Source organism: Alexandromys fortis, unplaced genomic scaffold (assembly GCF_014885135.2).
Source record: "Alexandromys fortis isolate MF-2015 unplaced genomic scaffold, M_Fortis_MF-2015_v1.1 scaffold_111, whole genome shotgun sequence".
In the NCBI taxonomy this organism is placed as follows: Eukaryota; Metazoa; Chordata; class Mammalia; order Rodentia; family Cricetidae; genus Alexandromys; species Alexandromys fortis.
Window position 1 is genome coordinate 83,290 of NW_026067996.1, and position 13,028 is coordinate 96,317.

At 42.5% G+C, this 13,028-nt stretch overlaps 1 protein-coding gene across 1 annotated transcript; it reads left to right on the top strand.

The window, feature by feature from the left end:
* Positions 1-10,520: 10,520 nt before the first annotated feature.
* On the top strand, positions 10,521-11,453 carry LOC126512512 (vomeronasal type-1 receptor 94-like). Its single transcript, XM_050160311.1, has one exon. The coding sequence runs from the start codon at positions 10,521-10,523 to the stop codon at positions 11,451-11,453; it is 933 nt and encodes a 310-aa protein (XP_050016268.1).
* Positions 11,454-13,028: the final 1,575 nt, after the last annotated feature.

Here is a 13,028-nt window from a genome sequence, read left to right on the forward strand (position 1 = left end):
ATATCATCTTACACCTGTCAGAATGGCTAAAATCAAAAACACCAATGATATCCTTTGCTGGAGAGGTTGTGGAGAAAGGGGTACCCTCATCCATTGCTGGTGGGAATGCAAACTTGTGCAACCACTTTGGAAAGCAGTGTGGCGGTTTCTCAGGAAATTCGGGATCAACCTACCCCTGGACCCAGCAATGCCACTCTTGGGAATATACCCAAGAGATGCCCGATCATATGACAGGGGCATTTGTTCAACTATGTTCATAGCAGCATTGTTTGTAATAGCCAGAACCTGGAAACAACCTAGATGTCCTTCAATGGAAGAATGGATGAAGAAAGTGTGGAATATATACACATTAGAATACTACTCAGCGGTAAAAAACAATGACTTCTTGAATTTTGCATGCAAATGGATGGAAATAGAAAACACTATCCTGAGTGAGGTAACCCAGACCCAAAAAGATGTCAACTTAATTTTTGACATGAGTTTAAAGCGTTCTCTTCAAATTCTAATATCTGAAATACTAATCACTCCTCATGAAATCATTGTTTTTCTTTTCGTAATTGAGTCTCTCACTGTAGCCAAGGCTAGCCTTGAACATACAACCCTCCTGCCTCCAACTGTGTAGTCATCACTTACTCAGACATCAGAAGAGACCACCAGGCTTGCGTGACTGCAGGCTTCAGCTACAGGTCCCCTGGTTCCTTTTTTATAGGACTCATAATGCTTTTTATACCTCTTAGTTCTATTGGAGAAGAAGCAAAATCACTTATATCTTCAGAACCAGTTCCTCCTTCTGTCAGTGAAAACAATGCTGATCACTGGGGCTCCTTATGGAGCAGAGCCCGCCTCGTCACAGCCTCAGCTATGTCCCATCTGCCTGTGGTCACTTTGGCTCTCCAGCTCTGCCTTGACCTCTACATTCCACCTAAGTTGTTACAGTTCACTTTCAAATTTCACTAACAGCTAAAATCCTAAAATCGGAGTTTGGGGATATTGGGAACCAGAATCAACACCACCTGGAAAACAAGAGCTCATGGAAGGACTGACCCCAGGACAGGCTGCCTGTCACACTATAGAGAGAGGACCCTCAGGTCAACAAGGAACTCATAGGAGGATAACAAGGATCACAGAGAGATTTCATGGTCATAAAATTTGTACAAATTAATTCTAAGGAGTAAGCTGAAAAAAGTTAAGGATGTTTATTTCATGCGATCTTTCTGATTGCCCGCGAAGGGTGTCAAGGGAGCTCAGATAAAGTTTGCGCTCAGCCCTCCCCAGATGCCTGTTATCCAGCACAGAGAAAGTACTGTGACAGGCAGGCATGGTGCTCCACCGGGATGCCACATTTCCGTGCTCCCCAGCGGGAACTTGTCATCTTCGACAGACACTAAAATTACAAACTGCAGAGATGCATTAAAACCCCTTCTACTTGAGCCGGGGCAGATCTCCTCAGACAGAGAGAGTCCTCACCTGCCATGTCCATCTGGGTAAGTGCTCTGCACCCAAGTGCAAACTCAGAAGGTGGTCTGGTCCCAGGCAGGCTGTGGGAGGAGGAGCAGTGGGGCTCAGGGAGGTTTTCAGTGTCTGCAGAGGGGATGCTGAGCTCTGACAGCCCCTCAGCACAGTAACTGTGTGCTGCAGGGCAAAGAGGGTATTTTCTTCTTAGGATATTCTTTTCCTCAGTTTACAGACACTCAGAATTAATTTTGGATCCACATTTATTTCTAAGAAATAAGTAGCTCACAATGAATAGCTGGAAAAGTTGTCAATTTCAAAGCGTTTTACTGATTTACCTATTCCTAAGACAAACGATCAGAGAGCTGAAAGATTGGGATTCTCACTTTAATTAAATGTCCTCAGCCGTGCACCTATTGCTATGGTACATGCAGCAGAGCAATGTTAATGTAAGTTCTTCTGAGCTTGAGTTATCAAAGATTTAAAAATCTATGTAACAATCAAGGCTGTAGATTCTAAACCACATCCCAAAGAGGGTGACTTCACAGGACTGCAAACTGCCTGCCAGTGTTAGCTTACAGTCACTATTCATTCTAATCCAATTCCCAAAATCACAAATCAGAGGTCATGATCCTTAGCCTGTACCAGTCTGGTAGGAACTGTCACTGAGTAGCCATGATGATGAGGTTGCCAGGACAATAATTGTTAAATTGCACTGAACACAATGGCTGGTTCCTTCCCTGACTGACTGAGACCTAGGTATAGGACTTTCCAGGAAGAATGGTTGCTTGTTTTACCTTTTCTCTATGTTCTTGTCATACACTGTATATAATTTTTTATAATGGAAAAATCTGAATCTCATTTGTTTCGGGATTTTTTTTTTTTAGACAACTCAACTCCACTCTGTCATGCTGTCTCTACTTGGTTTTCAGGTTTTTCCCAAACCTCATATTTTCTTGAACTTAAGTGAAGAGGTGGGACAGGAACCAACTTAGTTTTCTTGTCACTGAGGCAATGAACGCTCTGACAGGGAGGTCAGAGCCCCTTAGCAGCAAAGCCGGTCCTGCTTCATGCACGTGACTTGAGGATAATACTCAGTCAGGATGTTTACCTTTAGCAAAATGCTAACTTTAAAACTAGGAAGACACTGGGGAGAGATGGCTGGCACACCAGGAATGGAAACCATCACCAAGCATATGCCAGCGCTGATTCCAGAGACCAAAATAAGTGAACTGGAATGTGATGCGCAAATCATGAAGAGCCTTTGGGATACGGAATGACAGCTGTTTCTGAAAGGCTGTGAGAATTGTATTTTAAATTTTGAAACCTTGGAAGCCGCATCTCTGGGCTCAGACTGGCAGCAAGAATTACACCTGATGTTTCTAAATCACCCTCCAGAATGAGCAGGAGCAGAAGAACAGCCCCAGAAGAACAGCATGGCACAGACTCCAGCCACCAACGTTGGACCTATACAGTGCTGCACCACAACCTGCTTCCCTCATCACCCAGTGATGCCTGCTGAGAGGCTTGGCTTTGCTGCTAAGGGGCTGATTGATTCATCAATAAGGTGAGCATCTAGTTGCTCTTTTACCAGCTGTTCTAAAGCCTGCAGCTTTTCATCAGCTAAAGGCCATTGCATAACCCATATTGGTCTCTCAGTCAGCTATTTTAAAGGTAGGGGCTGTTGGTAGCTCTAAAGGTTTGCTAGTTGCTTTGTGTTCTTGTTTAGGCTGAATGGCAGGTGACCTTTGTGTATAGTACCTTAAAATATCCTTCCCATAATTATAAATTTCTGGGACTGCAGGAATGTTAATCTGGGCATCCCATTGCTGCAGCAGGTCATGACCCCATAAATTTACTACAATATTAGCCACATATGGTCTCAGCTTCCCTCTCTGAACTTCTGGCCCTATGCAGTCAACCCATTTCATGCTTTGTTTCACTTGAGATAGGGTTCTAATTCCTAGTAATTGAACATCTGCCTCTTGAATAGACCAATTTTGATGCCAAGATTTTGGAGTATGATACTAATATCCACACCCATGTCTGTCAAACCAACAATTACAATGCCATTTATATGTACTCTTAGCTTTGGTCTTTGACCATTTATAGAAGTCTGCCAGAATATATGCTTCCTATTTCCTGTCAGAACTTTTTATTTGTCCTCCATATATATGCCATCATCTAGAACAGTGTGGTCTTTTACAGAAGGCTCTGGGTTTTTTAATTTTCCTGGTGAGACATGTCTTCCACAGTGACTGGGTATGACTGGGACACTTTGGGCTTGGGAGCCTGTGAGAGGCCCCTCAAGAAGTTTCCTGATGCTATCTGGTTGCCTTGTTGTTGATCTGCATTCATTGGTCCAATGTCAACCTTTGCCACACCTTCTACGTATACATGAAGGCTGAGTCCTCCTGTTCTTGCCATTTCCAGTGGAGATATTATTCCTTGGAATTCCTTGTCTACAATCCCTTATCAGATGCCCTATTCTACCACAATTAAAACATTTGGCATTTTGATATTTCCTCATTCCTTTGGAAATTGCCTCTCCTACCCAAGATTCAGTATTATAGTCAAATGTTTCAATGTTCATTGTATGCAGGATCCATTCATACATAGGTGCCGTCTAACCTTTAAAGGCCCAAGTATCTTTATGCATTCTAAATTGGCATTTTCAAAAGCCAGAGATTAAATAAGTACTTGTCTAGTTTCTGGGTCTGTTACTCCTATTTATACAGCTTTAGTTAATCTTTGTAAAAAAAATCATTAAAGCATTCTCTCTGGCCCTGTTTAATCCTGGTATATAATTCAATTAATTTTTCTAGTTCTTGAATCCTTCCCCAAGCATTTAAGGCTACTTTGTGGCATGGGGACAAGATTTATTCATCATAAAGAGCTTGAACCTGTGGATCAGCATAAGTGCCCTCACCAAGAATTTGATCATTAGATGTCTCAAGTCCTTTTGATTTTCTTTGTTATTCTAAAATTTTAGCTTCTTCTCTGAAATAATATTTAAACATCAACTGAGGCCCATCATCCAGGACTGCTGAAACGAACTGAAGCCAATCATGTGGTATCACCTTAATGTTATAAACCCATGTCTTTACCATGTCCCTAACAAATGTGGAATGCAAGCCATAAGTTACGACAGCTTGCTTAATTTCTTTTAGATCATTAATTCCTATAGGTATCCATCTACCTTCTTTGGATCCTTTTGGGCATTTAGAACTTGATGCTTTGTTGGAGTAGATCACAGAGTAGGAAGCTAAAACACTGGGTAAGTCATCTCTGACAGTTACTGGCATTGTTGAATCTTGTCCTTGTGCCTTCTTTCCCCGTTCATCAGCTCCAATAATTACCTCAATCATTCAAATCTTTTTACTATTTTCTTTTGTAAAGCCTGAATCTCCTGGCCTGTATATATTTCTAGTGATTTTATTGAGGCACCTAGCCTCTGGTCCTCATTCTGCACATGTGATTCCAAGGTCTGAAGTTTCTGCTTTAAAGATTGTTGGACTCTGGCGTCCAAACACCGAGAAGGAGTCGCCCCCAGAGACCATCTCACACACTACAGCTGATGCAAAAGCATGAGGATTTTATTAATTCTGTCATGACAGGGTCCCCCAGCATTCAGGAAGCCGAGGGACCTCGAATAGCGGGTACAGTCTACTTTTAAAGGGGCCACAGAAGCAAGGGGGGTTGTTCTTTGACTATTCTGATTGGCTTATTTGAAAGGGCTATTACCAATAATTGACTGGAGAGCTGTTGCCAGATCAGATGAGGTAAGAGGTCATTTTGACCCCGTTTCCCAGGGGACCGAACCAAAGCATATGTATATGGGTAGTTGTTCAGGAACTGAGTATGTGCGAGTGTAGCTGTTAGGTCTTTGGTTCCCAGGGGAGGAGAGGAAGCACTATGGCACAGAGGCTGAGAGGATTCAGAATTGTCAAAAATGGCTTCAGGATTGTCTTAAAGTCTTACAAGATAATGCCTAATCCTTGAACATAATCGTGGAGAGATACTCTAGCTGCTAACCTATCATAAACTTTTAACAAATTTTGATTGTCAAATTCAACAGTATGAATTCTTTCAGGTATTTTCTCAGTACCCTTAGATATGGATTCAATTTTGTCTGCCAAATTAATGCAGGTAACGTTTGATTTTCGATGGTATTAATCCTGTCAACTAACTGGTCATTATTAGTCTGTAAAGACTGTATCATTCCTAAAAGTGTCACATTCTTTCTTAATGATATAATATGAAGAAAAATCTGAGTCCCAATACCCAATAAATGGAAGTATTACCATAACCATATAAGCCTTGCAGAATGCAATCCATAGTATTAGCAAAAATGATACTAAAAGTTTCAATATTAATATAGTCTGCCATATTGTTTTATTATTTACCTGTAATGAGATCTGGTAAATTGTTTTAGGTGTAATAATCTTTATTGTCCAGCAGGTATCGTGGTTGCATACTCGTGACTAGCAGCAGTGCAAATGGGAGCAACAGGAAAGGTATTGAGCAGCTTTAGTTTCCTGCCTTGATAATGATTAAATACTGAGAAATATGCTTTACTTGACAAATTAAAAGCAATAAAATCAATTCCATACATAGAGTAAGAAATCCAGAACTCACGGGAACAAACTGGAAGCTGTACAAAAGATGCCACACAGCAAGGAACTGTGTCAGGGATCGGTGCCAGGGAACGTGACAGTGGGGGCGGGAGGTGTGCATGTGCTTGGGAAATTTCCAAGTCGCAGTAAGCTCCATTGTGGCAGGGATTCTATGAAAAAAAAAAGCCACTTAGGTAAAAGCAAGCCAAGCGGGCAGGGTTGAGAGACTTTCTAAGCCATGGACTGGTTAGGCCTTTAGGTCGTCCATTTGGTAGGTGTGGAGTCTGAATCCACATGGGTGCCAGATGAAGATGGATGCTTAAAAGAAATTCCACACTAGCTCAGAATTGAGAATAAGAGAGGGTTGTTTATTAAGGGGTAGACTCACAAATGAATATCCTCTACTGGAAAGGAGAATAGCAACCAAAACCCACAGCTGGAAAAGAGGCCAGATGTGTACTTTACATTGGCATAAATAGTATAAGAGGCCACACCCAAGTGGGCGGGTAACTAAAGGCTACTGGCAGTAGGGTTTCCTACAGCACCAGTGCTGATATGCATGTGATGTAAACTGCTGTTTTAACTCTACAGGTTCCTGCCTTCTTCCATGAAATTAGTGTATTAAACACGCACCTGTTACTCAGTGCACACAGATCACAACGCAACATTCAGAGTGTGTGCTCCTGGTGTCATCCGTCCTAAACAGCTAGGAGACAGTGGAGCCCTATTGCTCTCTCCTTTGTTTCCCCACTGTATCATGGCACAACACAGATGTTAGAACTGTTCAAAGTAGAGAAAACTGCCATTTTACCTGATCTCTGGAAAATGTCACTACCTCTTCCTGTTGTCCCTAAGCCTTTACTGTGTTCTTATTCTTGTGCCTGGGTTTTGGAAAACAAACCCATAGGGGTTATAATGAATGTCACAATTCAGTGGGAATAATTAAACACCACTCATTTAATCAACCCTAAGCTGCTATCTAGAATACGTGGTCCATAATCATATAAAGGATTAACCCTTTTCTAGCAATGCTATAAAAATTTTTATTTGGAAAATCTTCTTTGTTAATTGTTTTCACCACCTAGCAGCCTCAGGTCTAAGTCTTAAACAGTACCCTGTACTTGTGATTTTTATTCCTTTTCCCTCTTCTTGTTATCTTCCATTACAGGTCATGTGGTCTAAATAAGTATAAAACAATTTCACCCTTCACCTTTGACTTTCATTGATAAATTTTTACTATGTAACAGGAATTTGTTTTCAACATTACATGCCCCATATTCATGGTGTCTGTGCTTGTTAGATGTATGTCAACTTAATATATGCTAGAATTAATGTAGAAGAAAGAATCTCAGCTTGGAAAATGCCTCCACCCAGACTGGCCTGTGGCAAAGTATCTGGTACATATTCTTAATTAATGATTGATTTGATATGGGAGGGCACAGCTCAGTATAGCCAATGGTGGTTGTGGGAGTTATAAGAAAATAGGTTGAGACCTATAAGGAGCAAGCTGGTAAACAACACTACTCCACGGCCTCTCCAGCGGTTTCTGCCTCCAACTCCATATCTTTAGTTCTTTCCCCAGCTTCCCTGGATGATGAACGATAAGCTGCATGGTGAAATAACCACGCTCCCCACCAACTTACTCTTGTCATGGTATTTTATCACAGCAACAGAAATCCTAACAAGGACAGACATTGGTACTAGGTCTTGTCATGACACTGAGTTGTTTTGAGGAATGTGGAAGGACTTTGGAACTTTGGACTGAAAGAATCCACTGAATGCTGATATCCTGGTGAGTTATTCTGCATGATCTAAGAATATAATGCTGAGAGCAGTGCAGATGATGGGGGCTTGACCTGTGAAGTTCCAGAGGGAAGCTTGATAATCTGTTAAAGGTTTTATGAGGCTCATTCATATTTTGAATTTAGAACCACTGAAGTGGAACCTTCACCTGCTGGAACACTTAAACGCTGCTAAAAGTGTTTTTCTCAGGTTCATCCCCTGGACACTGTGGTACAGATACTGCTGAGGTTGTGTACCATGCTGGCAGCTGAGTTTGGTAGCATGAGAGTTTCCTTGGTGGTACTGGTTTTGAAGGCATGAAGGGATCATGGAGTGAAATGTGGCTTGGCACATGAGGCAGTGTTAGAGTCCCTGCGAAGAGCCAAGTAGAGGCTACTGATCAAGGTGCAGTCCAGTTGCAGTGGAGATCCAAGAAATTTGGAGGTGCCAATATCATGGGCCAACTACCAGGACAGCAGCTTCTGTGGGGTGAAGACAGCTGTGTGTGCTTTGGATGGTTCTCTAAGCACTGTGATGTTAGTGAGTCCCAGAAGTTCAGAAGACCATTACTGAGTCCCTGATGTCTGACACTGGCATTCACAATGTTGGACTTTGCTGAACTTGATTTTCATTGTGTTCTGGTTCTTCCCTTTAGGGACACAAAAACATTTAAACTTTTTTTTATTTTATAGGATTCCACAGGTAAGAGATTTCACATTTTAAAGAGATGTGAATGTTTTGCAGGGACTTTGGGGCTCTAGAGAGATGATGGAGATTTTTAAGTGACTTGGAAAATGATAGAGAGACTTGATATTTTAGAGACTCAGCTATTTTGGAGAAAGTTTGACTGTCAGAAGGAACTTTGGGTGTTTTAAGGAGAGTTAACTTTTAAAGAATGTGGAACTTTTAAATTTTGGACTCTCTTTTCTATTGTGATGTTGATATTAGTATGATATCTTGGGAACAACAAAAAAGAAAAGGTTATAGTGTAACAGTGGTGTGTTTGTCAAGTTGACAAGGAGTCAATGTGCTGGATGGTTTCTTGTCAAATTGACACAAGCTAGAGCCATTTGGGAGAAAGTCAACTAAGAAAGTGAGAAAGTGCCCACCAGACTGGCCTGTCGGGAAGCTTGTGGTACATTTTCTTGGTTGATGATCAGTGCGAGAGACCTAGCTCACCATGGGTACAGCCTCTAGGTTGGTAGTCCTGGAAGCTTAAGAACACAGACTGAGAAAGCCATGAGGCACAAGCCAGTAAGCAACACTCTTACATTCTTCCATGGTCTGTCTCTGTCTCCCAGTACTTGCCTTAAGTTCCTTTCGCAACTTTCCTGGATGTTGGATTATCAGTTATAACATGAAATAAAGGCTTCCCCACAACTTGTTATTGGATATGATATTTTAATTAGTCAGTGTCTAATCAATTAAACTGCAACATTTCAATAACATTTGCAACAAATCTTAATATAAATTTGGAGTTGGCATCTGGAATGTGAAGCATCACATCTCAGTTAAGGAGAGCGGGGGCTTAGACTCCCATGGAGCCCTCCTTTCAAGACCGAGTTGCACCATTTTCCTTTCATTAGTTCTGTAAAGTGGGATGGGGAGCCCTGAGTCTGAGAGCTGTAGTCTTTCCCCTGACTTCCCAGGCTGAAGGAGAAGGATGTGGAATGTGCACGGCTGATGTTACACTGTATTTTCTCATGGAGGCGGCTCTGAGGTGGGGTTAGAAACACGGGGGACACGGTCGCAAAGCAGCGCTCACACACTGAACTGTCCATCAGCGTTCTCTGGAGAGGACTCCACTCCAGTGTTCAGTTATTTTCTCATTTCTCTTCTGTTTCAGGCATGGGTAGAGCTGACGAGTCACTACGAGCAGCCTTGGCTCTCCCAGAGCACAAACCTAAGGAGCTGCATTAGAAAATCTGAAACACTGACAGAGACGATCATGTGCTGGAACATCGCCATGTTTTGTGTGTATAAAGCATGTTCTTACACACCTAGTGTCTCCCTGACACAGGAACACAACTGTCCATATGTTCCAGAGGAGATGATTGGAACCCAGACTTAGCCGGGTAAAGGTCACACTCAGGAAACTGCTGATTGTGTGTGGGGGGTGTGAAATGTCTGGATTCATAGTTCACAATTCCCAATATTTGCTACTAAAATATATTAAGAAATTTGAGTTTACAATAAATAAACCAAGTAAAGACAGCCTTGAATAGAATACGGGCATGCCTGATCCCTGGACCCTCTGTCATTGCAAAGGGCTGACTTCCTCTTTTACACAATCATCCACATTCAAACTTGCCCTAAATAGCAAAAGCTCTGTCTACAATGGACCTGGCAATCAAGACGCTGTGGATGAAAACAAAGATCCTGCTCCTGCTCCATTAAAACCCAATCATGGGAAATGCGAAAAGACATCATTTCTGGTGGATGCTGTTTTTAATGCGGAAGGAGCTCACACACTGATGCGGCCACCATGGGACACAGCATCCAGCCATGGCTCTGAAGTCTAGGACAAGTGATAGCTGAGGACGGTCTGTGGAGTGTGGGGTGGAACTGAGATCTTCAGTGGAACAGGTGTCAGGAGGGGTTCATGTGGTTGTGCTCATGATAAGCCATTGTTGTAATCTTCTCCTCAGCCACTGATTGTGCCCACATAAGATGAATGAGAACAGCCAACTCCACACTAGTTCCAACTTAAGGAACACCCTTCTCTCTGAAATTGGCATTGGGATCTCAGCCAACAGCATCCTTCTTCTCTTCCACATCCTCAAGTTCTTTGGTGGGCACAGGCCCAAACCCACTGACCTGCCCATTGGTCTCTTGGCCCTAATCCACCTACTGATGCTACTGGTCATGGCGGTCACAGCTACAGACATTTTTATTTCTTGGCAGGGATGGGATGACATCACATGTAAATTCCTCGTCTACTTGTACAGAGTTTTTAGGGGTCTCTCACTGTGTACCAGCAGCCTGTTGAGTGTGCTCCAGGCTATCATCCTCAGTCCCAGAAGCTCCTGTTTGGCAAAGTTCAAGCAGAAATCTCCCTATCACATGTCAAGTGCCCTTCTTCTCCTGAGTATTTTTTATATGTTCATTAGTAGTCACCTCTTAGTGTCCATTATCGCCACACCCAATTTGACCTTGAATAACTTTATGTTTGTTACTCGGTCTTGCTCTATTCTACCCATGAGTTATCTCATGCGAAGTACATTTTCCACACTGCTGGCCCTCAGGGAAGCCTTTCTTATTAGTCTCATGGCCCTCTCCAGCGGGTACATGCTGACTCTCCTGTGCAGGCACAAGAAGCTGTCCGGGCATCTGCACAGCACCAGCCTCTCTCCAAAAGCCTCTCCAGAGATACAGGCCTCCCGCACCATCCTGCTGCTCCTGAGCTTCTTTGTGTTGATGTCCATCCTGGACAGCATCATCTCCTGCTCAAGAACCATGTTCCTGGATGATTCAACATTTTACTACATTCAACTTTTTATGGTACATATCTATGCCACAGTGAGTCCTTTTGTGTTTATGAGCACTGAAAAACATATAGGTAACCTGTTGAGGTCCATGTTTAAGGGGATAATAAATGTTTGAAGAGTCAGTGTGCTGGCATTAGAGCTGTCAATCATAGCATAGTGTCTATTGATTTGTTGTACATGAAACTATGAAGTTATGTTTTTCCTCTTACAATTATTTACTTTTACCCATGTGGCGACAAGCATGTAACAGAAAATTAAACCACATTTCCCTAGAGAAGTGGTAAGATATATATCTTATATCACATACATATAAGATATATGAAATATAACTCATTTATATATATATCAATTTAGATATACATAACAATGAGTCTTTAAGCGAGTACTGTAAGGTTGTTCTTACATACCATAGCCTGAGAAAACCTGTCCTACTTTTAACTATGTGACCACTGCTGTGAGAAAGTGCTCTTATACACTGTAAAGATGTGTTATTCATATTGGTTTAATAAAAAACTGATTGGTCAGTAGCCAGGCAGGAAGGATAGATGGAGTAACTAGACTAGGAGAATTCTGGGGAGAGGAAAGGCAGAGACACAGTAACCAGCCAGATGCAGAGGAAGATGATGAGTTTGCCTCTCTGAGAATAGGTACCAAGCCACATGTTTAAACATAGACAAGAATTGTAGGTGAATTTAAATTATAAGAGCTAGTTAATAATAAGCTTGAGCCAATAGGCCAAACCGTTTTTATAATTAATATAAGCCTCTGTGTGTTTCTTTGTGACTGAATGGCTGCAGGACTGGCTGGAACAGAAACTTCTGTATACAAAAGGTGTTCAAATGTTTGACAAGAATTTTCACATAAATCCTGAGAAAGCTTTAAAAAGGGGATTCTAGACAGACAGGAACAGAGTCAAGCACAACTTCATGGTAACCAGCTTTACTCCAGTAGGCTCTGTTTGCCAGTGGCAAGCATAGGGATGGCTCCGCACAGATCTGTTAAGAGGCCCTGCTACCAAATACTTAAATGGTGTTTATGGGCAGCTGGTGGCAGGCTTCTTGGTGGTGGCTTGGACCTTGAAACTCTGCAGAGCAGTGGTAATAAACTGTCTCCTGCCTATACTTCCACCATGAAGCTAGACTCCCAAAAAGTTAAGGAATGGGGTGGAGGTAGGCACCAAAGCCACAGCTTCAATCCCAGCCATATTTTAGCAGATTAAAGAGAAAAAGATATTTGTATGATTGGGAAAGAAAAGAAAATGATAGAGAAAGTTTTTATATTTTTTTATTAAAAATTTCGGCCTCCTCCCCACCTCCCTTTTCCCTCCCTCTCCCCCCAGTCCTCACCCCCACTCCCATCCCCCTCCCTTTCCAGTCCTAAGAGCAGTCAGGGTTCCCTGCCCTGTGGGAAGTCCAAGGTCCTCCCCCCTCCATCCAGGTCTAGAAAGGTGAGCATCTAAACAGACTGGGCTCCCACAAAGCCAGTTCATGAAGTAGGATCAAAACCCAGTGCCATTGTCCTTGGCTTCTCATCAGTCCTCATTGACTGGCACGTTCAGAGAGTCCAGTTTGATCCCATGTTTTTCAGTACCAGTCCAGCGGGCCTTGATGAGCTCCCGTTAGATCAACCCCACCGTCTCAGTGGGTGGGTGCACCCCTCATGGTCCTGACTTCCTTGCTCATGTTCTCCC

Coding starts and splice junctions, on each gene's coding strand:
- LOC126512512 (XM_050160311.1), top strand. CDS start 10,521: ATGAATGAGAACAGCCAACTCCACACTAGTTCCAACTTAAGGAACACC.